The sequence below is a fragment of the Gekko japonicus genome, unplaced genomic scaffold, assembly GCF_001447785.1.
Source record: "Gekko japonicus isolate JY-2015 unplaced genomic scaffold, Gekko_japonicus_V1.1 scaffold4026, whole genome shotgun sequence".
Taxonomy (NCBI): domain Eukaryota; kingdom Metazoa; phylum Chordata; class Lepidosauria; order Squamata; family Gekkonidae; genus Gekko; species Gekko japonicus.
In genome coordinates, this window is record NW_015174373.1 from 27,407 (window position 1) to 42,890 (window position 15,484).

General features: G+C 51.7%; 1 protein-coding gene across 1 annotated transcript in view; it reads right to left on the minus strand.

Annotated features, from left to right (window-relative positions):
* Nucleotides 1–15,484, minus strand: part of LOC107121440 (disintegrin and metalloproteinase domain-containing protein 33-like) — a gene marked incomplete at its 5' end in the record, with an annotated part of 89,634 nt that overhangs the window by 19,326 nt on the left and 54,824 nt on the right. The window contains 4 exons of the mRNA XM_015424348.1: nucleotides 4,616–4,693; nucleotides 6,804–7,008; nucleotides 8,278–8,386; nucleotides 15,078–15,273. Of these exons, the coding sequence (XP_015279834.1) occupies nucleotides 4,616–4,693; nucleotides 6,804–7,008; nucleotides 8,278–8,386; nucleotides 15,078–15,273 (588 nt within the window). The remainder of the gene's footprint in view (nucleotides 1–4,615; nucleotides 4,694–6,803; nucleotides 7,009–8,277; nucleotides 8,387–15,077; nucleotides 15,274–15,484) is intronic.

Consider the following 15,484-nt stretch of genomic DNA (forward strand, 5'->3'; position numbering starts at 1 on the left):
AAGCTTTACATTACACTTCAATTAGATGTTTCACTAATACATATCATGCATTCAAGGCAGCTTTGAATGCACTACAGAAGTGATACAGAATCAAAGAGACACTAGAGACCATCTAGTCCCACCCCCTGCTCAATGCAGGATCAGCCTAGAGCAGGGTTGGCCAAACTGGCGTAACGTAAGAGCCACACAGAATAAATGTCAGATGCCTGAGTGCCACGTGACGTGAACAAATATTAGGTTTCCCTTGCTCAAAAGCCAGTCGAGTCCGACTCTAGGGTTGCGGTGCTTGTCTCCCCGTTTCCAAGCGAAAGAGCCAGCGCTGTCCAAGGACGTTTCCATGGTCATGTGGCCGGCATGACTAAACACCGAGGCGCACGGAACGCTGTCACCTTCCCACCGAAGTGGAACCTATTTATCTACTTGCAATTTCTCGCTTTCAAACTGCTAGGCTGTCAGGCGCTGGAACCAGAGACGGGAGGCTCACTCCGTCACACGGCACTCGGGTCTCGAACTGCAGAACTTGGGGGGTCAACAGTGGGAGGGCTTCTAATGTCCTGGCCCCACTGCTGGACCTCCTGATGGCACTAGTATTTCTGGCCACTGTGTGACACAGAGTGTTGGACTGGATGGGCCTTTGGCCTGATCCAACATTGGCGTCTCTTATGTTCTTATGACATCACCGTTCGTCTCTGAGGAAAAATGTCCGTTCCTTTAAACTCATTTGGATTGGCTACATTAGGGGTGTGTGGCCTAACATGCAAAGGAGTCCCTGCTACCAAAAGGCCCTGGGTTTTGACAACAAACAAGGTAAGCAGAATAAGGGAAAGGTGGGTGTGGCTGGATGACCACACTTCTGGTAACATGTGGGTGCGGCCTAATACGCTAATGAGTGGTGCTGTCAGGGGTGTGGCCTAATATGCTAATGAGTTTCTGCTACTGGGTGTGGCCTATTATGTAATGAGTTCCTGCTGGGCTTTTTCTACAAAAAGAGCCCTGCCCACCCCCAGCACAATGCAGGATCAGCCTAGAGCATCCCTGACCTATATACCTGGAGAGCGATTGCGTCCTGAACCAAGAGTGGCGATCAGCACAGGCCCGTAGCTACAGTGGGGGCATTTCGGGGCCTGGCCCCCCGACTTCCTGCCGAGGCCCCCTGACTTCCATCCAGCCCCCACGACCCACGGCTCTCCGGGCCGTCTGGAGGACTTTCTACCACCGCACCTTCCGCAAGCGCGATTTGCCTCCCCACTTAGGCAGGCAGCGTGCAGACGCTGCAAAAGTGAGGGTTTTTTAAAATTTTTATTTTAATTTAATTTTTTGATTTGTGACATCCGTGCCCCCTGACTTATCTAAAGGGCCCCCGAACTACAAAATCCTGTCTGCGGGCCTGGATCAGCATTTCCCTGGGCGTGTATCCGTAGAACTCTCCTCCAACAAACCACATTTCAAATGAATCCACTTTCTCCCTGTCAGCTTTCTTCATCGCCCAACTTTCACACCCATACATAGCAAGGAATCATAGGATCATAGAATGTTAGAGTTGGAAGGGACCTTGCAGGTCATCTAGTCTAACCCCCTGCACTCTGCAGGAGCAGGGCCGAAAGAGAGCCCTACATACCTACAACCAATGTTCCCTCTAAGCTATGGAGTCTTGTGAGCAAAAATTCTACTTTGTGAGCTACTGGCATTAAAGTTGTGAGCTCATGATTTGGCTACTGCATCAATTAGTTTGCTCTGGAGCCCTCCTTCCTGAGCGAAGACAAAAAGCTGTGAGCCGGAGGCTAAAAAACTGTGAGCTAGCTCACACTAACTCAGCTTAGAGGGAACACTGCACAACATACCTGAAAGATGGTCGTCCAGCCTCTGCTTGAAAATGGAGGAATACTATATCTCAACACACCTGAAAAATGCCACTAAGGTATTTTTCGGGTATAGCCTGGGAATGCATATACCTGAGCACACATCCGTAGTAAGAACCTTCCCCACCGCAAGCGGATCCCTTCCCCAAAATGGCTGTCCTCAAACTCCTGGCCCCATTAAGAGAAGAGGATTGGATTTATACCCCTCCCTTCACTACCCAAAGGAGTCTCAGAGCGGCCTACAAACTACTTTCCCTTCCCCTCCCCACAACAGACACCCTGTGAGGTAAAAGAAGAAGAAGAGATTGGATTTATACCCCGCCCTTCACTACCCAAAGGAATCTCAGAGCGGCTGACAAACTCCTTTCCCTTCCCCTCCCCACAACAGACACCCTGTGAGGTCGGTGGGGCTGAGAGAGCTCTTTTGTGGACTGTTTTTGAGAGAACAGCTCTGAGAGAACTTGTGACTGATCAAAGGACACACCAGCAGCTGCATGCGGAGGAGTGGGGACTCAAACCCGGTTCTCCCAGATTAGAGTCCGCGCTCCTAACCACTACACCAAACTGGCTCCCTCACCAAATATTCACCAGTGACATGTTCCAGACATAAAAGCACACTCTCCCTGCCACTACTGGAAAAAAAACAACCAGCTAGTCTTTCCCCTCCCTTCACCTTTCCTGAGATGCTGAAGATCAGTTTGACTACAGAGCGACTCTCTGTTTACAAAAGTGAACCTTCGAAGCCCTCCGTGTCTCTTTCTGATCCGCCGGGCTCCTTTTATCGGGTCGCAAATGTCCCATTGTCAATTCACTGGCGGCCTTTGACTGCTTGGGAAAGGTCCTTCGAGCAGGTTTTTATAGACTGTGCTTTAATTTTATGAACAGCCTGGGATTTACTGCTGCAAAAGCTAATAAGGCAAAGGGAACTGGGTCGTCCGCTCAAAGAACCCAAAGGCTGCATGGACGATACTCGGCTGGGTGGAGGGTCACACAACACAGACACGGGGGCCGCACTGCAGCAGGTTCGGGCACTGCTGCTCCAAGGGGGAGGAGATCGATGGGCAGCAACCCTGACCCAATGCAAGCCCCACTCCCTCTAAGCGGTGGAGTCTTGTGAGCAAAAATTCGACTTTGTGAGTTGCTGGAATTAAAGTTCTGACCGAGCGTCTTGGCTGCTGCATAAATTAGCTTGCTCTGGAGCCCTCCTTTCCGAGACAAGACAAAAATGTGTGAGCTGGAGGCTAAAAAAACTGTGCGCTAGCTCACACTAACTCATCTTAGAGGGAACACTGATTATGCATCAACCATACGGGTTACAGCTTGTGTGGCGTGGTGGTTAGAGTGCTAGACTAGCAGCTGACGAGACCCAGGTTCGAATCCCCACTTACCCACAATGCTCACTGGAGGATCTTGAGTGGCCCTCCTCTCTTGACCTAACCTACTTCACAGAGCTGTTACGTAAGGGAGGGGGGGAGAGAACCGAACACAAAGCCCCCTGATCTCTTTGGGGAAAGAGGGGGATACCAATGGGGCCGTTAGAATGGCGGCCACATGACGCCGCATTGTCCTGAGTCAAGCCGTTGGTCTATCTAAGTCAGTATTGTCTACTCAGGCAGGCAGCCTCTCTTCCAGGGTCTCTGCCTGAGGTCTTCCACATCACCTACTGCCTGGTCCTTTTGACTGGAGTCATCAGGGATCGAACCTGGGACCTCTTGCATGCCAAGCAGAGGTTCTTCCACTGAGCCACGGCCCCCCAAGCGCCCTTAGTCTCTGACTGCAAGAATGTCAGAGATGCCGTATTATTAGAGAAACAGTAGGAGTTTCTCTAACTTGTTGGAGGGTTTTTTTCAGTGCCTTCCATCCTTCTGAGTCAGTAGGGATCAAGAAGAAGAAGGAAGAAGAGGAGGAGGAGAGGAAGAGGAGGAGGAAAAAGAAGAAGAAGAGGAAGAAGAGGAAGAGTTGGATTTATACCCCGCCGTACAATCTCCTTTCCCCTCCCCTCCCCACAACAGCAGGTGGGGCTGAGAGAGCTCTGAGAAGACTGCTCTTGAGAGCTCTGAGAGAACTTGTGACTGACCCAAGGTCACCCTGCAGCTGCATGTGGAGGAGGAGTGGGTTCTCCCAGATTAGAGTCTGCCGCTCTTAACCCCTACACCAAAGCGAAAGGAATATTAATTTACTCTGCAGTCACCTCTCCTACCCTGGCTTCTGCAACAAGGTGTGGGTTGCATCCAACCAGCATTCTTGCTAGGGAAAAAGAAATTAGGAGCCCCGCCCCCTTTGACCACCAAAAAAAGCTATGCTGGGGATCACAGAACGCGCATGGAAGAAGGCCACGGAGGACAGGAGCTGTAGTGACAGAGAGGAATTGGGTGAAAACACTGGATGATGGAGGAGGAGGAGGAGGAGGAGGAGGAGGAGGAGGAAGAGGAAGAGGAAGAGGAAGAGGAAGAAGAAGAAGAAGAAGAAGAAGAAGAAGAAGAAGAAGAAGAAGAAGAAGAAGAAGAAGAAGAGTTGGATCTATACCCCGTCCTTCACTCAGAGTTTCAGAGCACCTTACAATCTCCTTCCCTCTCCCTCCCCACAACAGACAGCCTGTGAGGTAGGTAGGGCTGAGAGAGCGCTGAGAGAACTTGTGACTGACAAGGGCACCCAGCTGGCTGCAAGTGGAGGAGTGGGGACTCAAACCCGGTTCTCCCAGATCAGAATTCGCCGCTCTGAACCACTACACCCAGCAAGCTAGGCTGGTTACTCACCCCATGTCCATAGCACTGGGAGAGGCACTTCTCCACTTCAAAGAAGGAAGCATTCACACAGCGCTGGTCTTTGCACACCTGTAATGAGAATTCCAGTTTTAGCTTTTATTGAGAAAGTAAAAGGAAGAAGAGAGAGAGAGAAAAGAAAAAAACATAAATTTTCTTTACAACAAATATAAGCAGGGCTCTTTTTGTAGAAAAAGCCCAGCAGGAACTCATTAGCATAATAGGCCACACCCAACAGCAGAAACTCATTAGCATATTAGGCCACACCCCTGACAGCACAGCTCATTAGCACATTAGGCCGCACCCCCATGTTACCAGAAGTGTGGTTATCCAGCCACACCCACCTTTTGCTTCTTATTCTGTTTACCTTGTTTGTTGTCCAAACCCAGGGGCTTTTTTTGTAGCAGGAACTCCTTTGCATGTTAGGCCACACACCCAAGGTAGCCAATCCTAATGAGTGTCTGCTGTTGGGTGTGGCCTATTATGCTAATGAGTTCCTGCTGGGCGTGGCCAACTTGGGAGCCAGACGGAACTCCGTTCCTGTGCGTTCCTGCCCAAAAATAGCCCTGAATATAAGTTTGATTACAAGGTTTTCTCTTGCTTTATATATAGAATAAAGAACTCTTTTTTTGTATCTTGAGATCTTAACCATCAAAACCACAAATCATCAGGTCATTATTGTCTTTTTCCTGCAGAAAGTCTATAAGGGGTTTCCAATCTGTAATAAACGAGCTAATTGTCTTTTCCCTAACCAATGCATGAGAATTTCCACCTAATCAGACTGAAGAAGAAGGAGATTTCATTTATACCCTACACTTCACTTGGAGTCTCAAAACAGCTTACAATCCTTTTCCCATCCCCTCCCCACAACAGACACCCTGTGAGATGGGTGGGGCTGAGAGAGCTCTGAGAGAACTGCCCTTGAGAGAACAGCTCTGAGAGAACTTGGGACTGGCCCAAGGTCACACCAGCAGCTGCAAGTGGAGAAGTGGGGAATCAAACCCGGTTCTCCCAGATTAGAGTCCGTGCTCCTGACCACTACACCAAACAGAGGGGGGAGGGGAGACCTGGGAACTTTCTGCCTGGGCCCCACCAAAACCTGGAACTAACCCTACTTTACTGCAAGCTCTACAACAACTGAATCGTAGAATCACAGAATGTTAGGAGGAGGAGGAGGAGGAGATTGGATTTATACCCCGCCCTTCACTACCCAAAGGTGTCTCAGAGCGGTTTACAAACTCCTTTCCCTTCCCCTCCCCACAACAGACACCCTGGGAGGTAGGTGGGACTGAGAGAGCTCTGACAGAAACTGCTCTTTTTCAAGAACAGCTCTGACAGAACTATGGCTTGCCCAAGGTCATCCAGCCAGGTGCAAGTGGAGGAGTGGGGAATCAAACCCGGTTCTCCCAGATAAGACTCTGCACACTTAACCACTACACCAAACTGGTTGGAAGGGACCTCGTAGGTCATCTAGTCCAACCCCCTGCACTCTGCAGGAGAACAGCCGACAGATAGTCCTACAACATAACCGAAAGATGGTTGTCCAGCCTCCACTTGAAAACGTCCAGCGAATTAGCATCCACCACCTCCCGAGGCAGTCTGCTCCACTGCTCAATCACTCTTACAATTAGGAAGTTTCTCCTGATATTTAGCCGGTAACGACTCCCTTGTAATTTCCACCCATTAGATCTCGTCTTGCCATCCAGAGCAAGAGAGAATAGATCCGCTCCACCTTCTACATGACAGCCCTTCAGATATTTGAAGACTGCAATCATGTCCCCTCTAAGCCTTCTCTTTCCCAGGCTAAACAGACCCAACTCTTTCAGCCTTTCCTTGTAAGACTTGGATTCCAACCCTCTCACCATCCTGGTTGCCCTCTTCTGGACACGCTCAAGCTTGTCAACATCCTTCCTAAAATGTGGTGCCCAAAAGTGGACACAGGACTCCAGGTGAGGTCTGACCATAGCAGAATAGAGCAGAACTACCACCTCTACATGGAGCTCCTTCTCTCCCGCCCCCCGCAAGTATCGCGGGTCCCCGCTTCTGTTAACGCATCCTAAGACTGACAACTGGGACAAGTCAGATCCCCCGCGACCGTTTTAACATTGCACTATAACTGCAGGCTGTCTGCACTGAATTAGGGCCAGCTTAAGCACTCCAGCCGTTCCAGAAGGGCGCTCACCATGCCATCTCCACACTTGGTCCCCGTCATCACCAGCCCCGGGTCCGACATGTCGCCCTCGTCGTCCTTCGTCGCGTAGACCAACGTGCCCCGGCACTTCACCTCCCGCCCGTTGAACCGGATGGTGGTGTCCATGGAGACGGTGTTGGTCCCCTTGGGCTTCTTCGCGGGGCTCTGGCACTGGATCTTGCCGCACTTGGCATCTCTGGAAGGAAGAAGAACACCCAAGGTGGAAGGGGGACACCGGGTGGTCATCTAGTCCAACCCCACATGCAAGAGATGAGGCGGGCCTTTGTTTCCCACTATAGTCAATCCATGCAAGCTGGGCCAGAAGGAAGGCGCTGCAGGGAAGTGCGCAGAACATACACAGCCTGAATTCAGTTTAGAAAAGAGATGAGTAAGGTGAGACATGATAGAGGTTGATAAAATTATGTGTGTTGGGGGGGGAGTGGACAAAGAGAACTTTATCTCCCTCTCCCCAAAGTACTAGAACTCGAGAACATCCAACAAAGCTGATGGGCAGTAGGTTCAGGATGGACAAAAGGAAATACATTTTTGCGCAGCAAGTGATTGAAAATGTGGAATTCGCATAGACAGCTTAAAAAGGAGATCAGACAGGTTCATGGAGAATAGGTCTATCAGTGGCTGCTAGCCATGGTGACTAAAGGGAACTCCATGTTCAGAGGAAGTAAATCTCTGGATACCAGTGCTGGGAGTCAACTTCAGGGGAAGGCCTCAGCCTACATGCCCTGTTGTTGGCCCTCCAGAGGAACTGGTTAGCCACAGCGTGAGACAGGATGCTGGACTGGATGGACCCTCTCTGGTCTGATCCAGCAGGGCTCTTCTGAGGTTCTTATCAGGGGAAGGCCTTGGCCTCTCTGCCCTGTTGCTGGTCCTCCAGAGGAACTGGCTGGCCACTGTGTGAGACAGGAGGCTGGACTGGATGGACCCTCACTGGTCTGATCCAGCAGGGCTCTTCTGAGGTTCTTATCAGGGGAAGGCCTCTGCCTCTCTGCCCTGTTCTTGGTCCTCCAGAGGAACTGGCTGGCCCCTGTGTGAGACAGGACGCTGGACTGGATGGACCCTCACTGGTCTGATCCAGCAGGGCTCTTCTGAGGTTCTTCTCAGGGGAAGGCCTCGGCCTCTCTGCCCTGTTGCTGGCCCTCCAGAGGAACTGGTTAGCCCCTGTGTGAGACAGGAGGCTGGACTAGATGGACCCTCACTAGTCTGATCCAGCAGGGCTCTTCTGATGCTCTTAATTCAAGATGTAGCCTCTTTCAATGGAGGAAGCTGTACATGAAGAATCTTACGCTCCAATGAGGGAGACAGATAGCGTGTTGAAGAACCAAACGGAACCCAGGGTCTCAGGCAGAGCGGTCTCCCCCATCACCTGCTGCCTGGTCCCTTGAACCGGAGATGCCAGGGATTGAACTGGGGACCTTCTGCATGTAAAGCATTTGGCCACGTAACCCACCTCCTGGCGCACTTCACATAATTGCCGTGGCTGTCCTTGCCACAGTTCCCGTACATGTCCCCTGCTGTGTTCACATCCTGGAAGCATGCATCGGGTGCTGGCCAGGCACCTACGAGGCAAAGAAGAGGCAAGCAGGGGGGTGGAAGACAGGGGAAGAGGAGAGTTAGTCACCAAACTCAGGGTCTGCTAAAAACAAAATTGGCCATGGAATGAGAAGAAGGAGAGAGAGAAGAGTTGGATTTACACCCTGCCCATCACTCGAAGCGGCTTACAATCTCCTTTCCCTTCCCCTCCCCACAACTGACACCCTGTGAGATAAACGGGGCTGAGAGAGCTCTTTCGAGGACTGCTCGGGAGAGAACAGCTCTGAGAGAACTTGTGACTGACCCAAGGTCACCCAGCAGGTGCAAGTGGAGGAGTGGGGAATCCAACCCGGTTCTCCCAGATTAGAGTCCACGCTCCTAAGCACTACACCAAACTCAAGCGGATGTTACACCATTAAACCGACTTGCTGGCATCCCGAATGGTCCTTAGGAAAATGGAACGAGAGCCAAGATCTTCTGGTTACTGACATTCATTTGGCAGGGCTGTGATTCATCAAGGAATGTGGACATTTGAGATTATTTGGAAGTTCTGCAGCCCTTCCTAGGCAATGAAGATCCAGTTCGACATCATCCCATTCGCATGCAGAAGACCGTCCGTACCAGCATTTTCTCACCATGGCCGGACAAATATCTCAGGGAAGCTTCAAGGGGGGATTGGATCAACATCTGGAGCAGAGGTCCATCAGTGGCTCTTAGCCACAAGGTACAGATGGAACACTCTGTCTGGGGCCAAGGGATGCTCTGTCTTCTTGGTGCTTGGAGGGGGGCAACAGTGGGAGGGCTTCTGGAGTTCTGGCTCCGCTGGTGGACCTCCTGAGGGCCCCTGGGTTTTAGCCACTGTGGGACACAGAGTGTTGGACTGGAAAGGCCACTGGCCTGATCCAACATGGTTTCTTTCATGTTCTTCTGTTCTTATGAGGGGATTGGAGCAGAGGTCCATCAGCAGCTATTAGCCACAAGGTAGAAATGGAACACTCTGTCTGGGGCAGTGATGCTGTATCCTTGGTGCTTGGGGGGGGCAACAGTGGGAGGGCTTCTGGAGTTCTGGTGGACCTCCTGGTGGCCCCTGGGTTTTGGCCACTGGGTGACACAAAGCGTTGGACTGGATGGGCCATTGGCCTGATCCAAGATGGCTTCTCTTATGTTTTTATGACTGGGGCAGTGATGCGCTGTCTTCTTGGTGCTTGGGGGGGACACAGTGGGAGGGCTTCTGGAGTTCTGGCCCTGCTGGTGGACCTCCTGATGGCACCTGGGTTTTGGCCACTGTGTGACATAGAGTGTTGGACTAGATGGGCCACCTTTGTACCTGCATTGTGCACACACATACACATGGAATCTACATATGTGCATAATGCGAGTTAGAGGATGGAAGTTTTCAGAGAAACGCCTAGCCTGTGGCTAGACTGAAACAAGCATAGACTTTCCTACTTTCTCGATCTCTCTCAGTTTGCAGGTTTAACATCTCTGGTTTCATATACATAACTGCTGTATTCCATGCTGTTTTAATTACTGCGCAGACTTCAATGGCTGATTTAATAATAATACTTCCAATCCCGTCTTACAGAGGCCATGAAGCATTCAAGCCCAGGAACTGGATGTATGTAAAGGTCTCAAACCCTTCCCTGCAGTGCATGAGGGATGGAGCATGGATTCGAACCCAGAACCAAATGTCCCCGGCATTCTCAACCACATCTGACACACACCCTTTCCTGTCCTACTTGAACACGGCCAGCTACTACCTAACGTAAAAAAAAGTTTAGAAACAAAGTCTCCTGTTTCAAGCGTAAGATGACCCAAGCTCCACAACAAGAAAAGAGCTAGTGTGGTATAGCAATTAACAGTGTCAGACTAAGATCTGGGAGACCTGTGTTCAAATCCCTGCTTCTGCCGTGGAAGCTTGGGCGTGGAAGCGCAATGCAGGTACAACGGTGGCCCATCCAGTCCAACACTCTGTGCCACACAGTGGCCAAAACCCAGGTGCTATCTCTCCGCCTGACCTACCTCGCAGGGTTGTCTTGGAGATAAAATGGAGGAGAGGAGAAATGATGTAAGCCGCTCTGGGTCTCCACTGTGGAGAAAGGCCGGGTATAAAGGTAAAGGTTCCTTGCTCGAAAGCCAGTCGAATCCGACTCTAGGGTTGCGGTGCTCATCTCTGTTTCAAAGCCGAAGAGCCAGCGCTGTCCGAAGATATTTCCATGGTCATGTGGCCGGCATGACTAAACACCAAGGTGCACAGAACGCTGTTACCTTCCCACCGAAGTGGTACCTATTTATCTACTTGCAATTTATTGCTTTCGAACTGCTAGGTTGGCAGGAGCTGGAACTAGAGATGGGAGCTCACTCCATCATGTGGCACCCGGGTCTCAAACTGCTGAACTACCGACCTTCCACAGCCTGCAGTTCAGCGTCTTAACCACTTGAGCCACCGCAGCTCTAAATAAATAAATGGATTTAATTAAAATAAATGATGCACATTTACCACCTCTGCACACTTTGTGGGCGCAATACCAGCAGTGTCCAGCGGGTGCCTCTTATTCCCTAGCTAATAATTTCAGAAGCGAACAGTCTTGCAGTCAAGGGAACACATTGATACAGAGACCGATTTCATACAAGAGCTGCACCGCGGTCGCGCCTCCCTTTGCCCCACTTCTATCGGTCAATTTCCCACTCGAAGCCACGCGGCCGCGTTTTGACCCGCGGCTTCGCCCGATTTTCCCCGCGGTTTTGTGATCCTCAAAAAACAGAAGGATCTCCGAGGAGGAGGAGGAGGAGATTGGATTTATACCCCGCCCTTCACTTGGAGTCTCAGAGCGGTTTACGAACTCCCTTCCCCTCCCCACAACAGAACCCCTGGGAGGTAGGTGGGGGCTGAGACGGCTCTTCCAAGGACTGCTCTTGAGAGAACAGCTCCGAGAGAACTTGTGACTGACCCACGGTCACACCAGCAGCTGCACGTGGAGGAGGAGTGGGGAATCAAACCCGGTTCTCCCAGGTAAGAGTCGCCGCTCCTAACCACTGCACCAAACGGGCTGTCCTAGAGCTACCACGTGAAAGGATGTGAAAGAGCTTTATCAGACACCCCGGAGAGCTACCGTCAGTCAGAGTCGACAGTCCCGGCCTTGACAGAAGAAGGGCCTGAGTCAGAATAAAGGCAGCTTCCTGTGCTCGTGTGATGATCAATCAAATGCAGCGCGTGCATGGGACTCAGTGCTAGAGAATGTGCTTTCCACAAAGCCGCTGGTATCTCCGCTGGCCAGAGCCGTTGGGGTCGGAAAAGGTTTTTCTCTGCCAGAGAGCTCTAGAGCTGCAGCCAGAGAGAGGAGACGGAACTGAACTAGACGGATCGTCGACCTGACTCATCAGACGGCGGCTTCCTGTGTCCTGCTGTACATCTGCGGCATCTCATTCCACTGCCTCTGACCATGGAGGTTCCATTTAGCTCCTGTGGGTAGCTTTAACTAGACCTGACCTCCGTGAATTCGGTCAAGGAGTTTAAGGACTCGCGTCTGCCATTTGTGCTTTACAGTGCAACCCACCTGCCAGTTTGGTGTAGTGGTTAAGTGCGTGGACTCTAATCTGGGAGAACGGGGTTTGATTCCCCACTCCTCCACTTGCACCTGGCTGGATGACCTTGGGCAAGCCGTAGCTCTGATAAGAGCTGTCCTTGAAAAAGAGCCGTTTCTGTCAAGAGCTCTCTCAGCCCCACCGACCTCACAGGGTGTCTGTTGTGGGGAGGGGAAGGGAAAGGAGTTTGTAAGCCGCTCTGAGACTCCTTCGGGTAGTGAAGGGCAGGTATAAATCCAATCTCTTCTTCTTCTTCTTCTACCTCACAGGGTGTCTGTGGTGAGGAGGGGAAGGGAAAGGAGTTTGTAAGCCGCTCTGAGACCCCTTTGAATAGTGAAGGGCGGGGTATAAACCCAATCTCTTCTGCTGCTGCTGGTGGTCACACCATTGCTTCCAAAAGTGAAAAGGAGGAGGAGAATGGATGTATACCCCACCCTTCACTACCCAAAGGTGCCTCAGAGTGGCTTACAATCACCTTTCCCTTCCCCTCCCCACAACAGACACACTGTGAGGTCAGTGGGACTGAGAGAGCTCTTTCAAGAACTGCTCCTGAGAGAACAACTCTGAGAGAACTTGTGACCAGTGTTCCCTCTAAGCTGAGTTACTGTGAGTTAGCTCACAGTTTTTTAGCCTCTGGTTCACACATTCCTGTCTTAGCTCAGGAAGGGTGGCTCCAGGGCAAACTAATTTATGCAGTAGCCAAATCGCTCGCTCACAATTTTAATGCCAGTAGCTCACAAAGTAGAATTTCTGTTCACAAGACTCTACAGCATTGCTTGTGACTGACCCAAAGTCATGCCAGCTGGCTGCATGTGGAGGAGTGGGGAATCAAACTCGGTTCTCCCAGATTAGAGTCTGTGCTCCTAACCACATCAAACTGGCTCTGGAAACATGGCGATGGTTTCAAAAATGGCTGGAATGCCACAAGGAGGCGCAAATAGGGGTTGGCAGGCGGTGCCTGGCAACCATGGGAGGGTCGAGGGGGCGGCGGCAGTGTCATGGGAGATTGCTTTTTGATAATGCAGACTGGAGTACTTACCAGAAGTGACAAATGGTAGCTCTAGGAATTGCCAGAAACTCTATGGTAAAAACTACAGAGTTTCCATGAACTCCTAGAGCTACCCTTTGTTACATCTGGTAAGCACTTCTAATAAATACACAAGGCAGCTTTTTTTTTTAAGGGGACCTGGGAGCGGGAAATCCCTTACTGCCACTGGGGGCTGGGATGCCCTACCTGCAAACCCGACTTGAAATATCAACTCCATGTGCTGCCGTGTTCTAAAAAAAGGATCCACAAAATCAATCTTCCGGTTATCAGAATAGAACCCTGGAGACAAAATTCGACCCGCTACGCTTGTTGGGACTTTCTCAAGGAACAGAGGTTGGACAAGATCCAGGAAAGGGCAGGTAAAACGGTTGAGGAAATGGGGCATATTCTACGGAAGTGAAACAGAAGGTACGAGTCATTAACTGAAGAAGAAGAGATTGGATTTATACCCCCACCCTTTGCTACCCGAAGGAGGCAAGTGGGGCTGAGAGAGAAGAGAGGAGACTGGATTTATACCCCACCCTTCACTACCCAAAGGAATTTCAGGGCGGCTCACAAACTCCTTTCCCTCCCCCTCCCCACAACAGACACCCTGTGAGGCAGGCGGGCCTGAGAGAACTTCTGACTGACCCAAGGTCACCCAGCTGGCTGCATGTGGAGGAGTGGGGAATCTTTCGAGGACCGCTCTTGAGAGAACAGCTCTGAGAGAACTGGTGACTGACCCAAGGCCACCCAGCTGGCTGCATGTGGAGGAGTGGGGAATCTCTCGAGGACCGCTCTTGAGAGAACAGCTCTGAGAGAACTTGTGACTGACCCAAGGCCACCCAGCTGGCTGCATGTGGAAGAGTGGGGAATCTCTCGAGGACCACTCTTGAGAGAACAGCTCTGAGAGAACTTGTGACCGACCCAAGGCCACCCAGCTGGCTGCATGTGGAGAAGTGGGGATTCAAACCCGGCTCTCCAGATTAGAGTCTGCCGCTCTTAACCGCTATACCAAAACTGGTGTGCAGAATGGTGGGAGAATGGAATGAGAACGGAATGGGAGAAGTGCTTACAACATCCCAGGTGAACGGATGGGCGTACAGGGCTGACTTCTACCGAATCAGATCCTCAGAACCTCAAGGTCAGGGATTGTCCACTCTGGAAGGCAGCCGCTTTCCAGGACCTCGGGCAGAGGTCTTGGAAGATCCCGGAAGCTAAAGAGGGTCGGCCCTGGTTAGTACTTGGATGGGAGACCACCAAGGAAGCCCAGGGTTGCTGTGCAGAGGCAGGCAGTGGAAAACCATCTCTGAACATCTGTCCTGATCTGGATGGCCCAAGCTTGCTCGATCTCGCCGGATCTCAGAAGCTAAGCAGGGTCGGCCCTGGTTAGTACTTGGATGGGAGACCGCGAAGGAAGCCCGGGGTTGCTACGCAGAGGCAGGCCATGGCAAACCACCTCTGTCTCTTGCCTTGACCTGGGTGGCCCAGGCTAGCCTGAACTCATCACATCTCGGAAGCCAAGCAGGGTCAGCCCTGGTTAGTATCATAGAACGTTAGAGTTGGAAGGGACCTTGCGGGTCATCTAGTCCAACCCCCTGCACTCTGCAGGAGCACAGCCGAAAGAGAGCCCGACAACATACCCGAAAGATGGTCAACCAGCCTCTGCCTGAAAATGTCCAGTGAAGGAGCATCCACCACCTCCCGAGGCAGACTGTTCCCCTTCTCAAAAAAAAACCGCTCTTACAGTTAGGAAGTTTCTCCTGATATTTAGCCGGTCATCGACTCCCTTGTAATTTCCACCCATGAGATCTAGTCTTGCCATCCGGAGCGAGAGAGAAGAGATCTGCTCCATCTTCTACATGACAGCCCTTCGGATGCATCCTAAGATTACATTAGCCTTCTTCGCAGCCACATCGCACTGCAGGCTTGGATGTGAGACCACCAAGGAAGCCCAGGGTTGCTGCACAGAGGCAGGCAATGGCAGACCACCTCTGAACGTCTCCTGCCTTGGAAACCCCACCAGGGGTCACCATAAGTCAGCTATGACCTAATGGGACTTTCCACCACCATGACCACCTAGCGGGGGGGGGGGACACACTCACCTGGACCCCAGAGATGGATGCACTGCTGGTGGTGGGTCATGCACATGCCGTTGGTGCAGAAGGCGTCCCCGGAGGAACACAAGGAGCCGTCCAGCAGGTAGACGTTGGCAGGACAGTAGGGCGAAGCGCCCGTGCAGTATTCCGGGAGGTCGCAGGACCCGGCTGGTTCTCGGCACATGCTCCCGGCTGCCTTGAGCTGTAAGACGGGAACATCGTGAGATGCCTTCCCATTAAGGTCTGGAAGGATGCTCATCCCAAACAGATGAGGGAGAAACGAGATGGGTCGCGCGTGGTGCGCTGTTGAGCAACAGAAGGGCATCGCGTGGCTAGGGTCACCCTGCAAAACCATTCCTCCACATGGCGAAGGAGGAGGAGGAGGAGGAGGAGGAGGAGGAGGACGAGGAGGA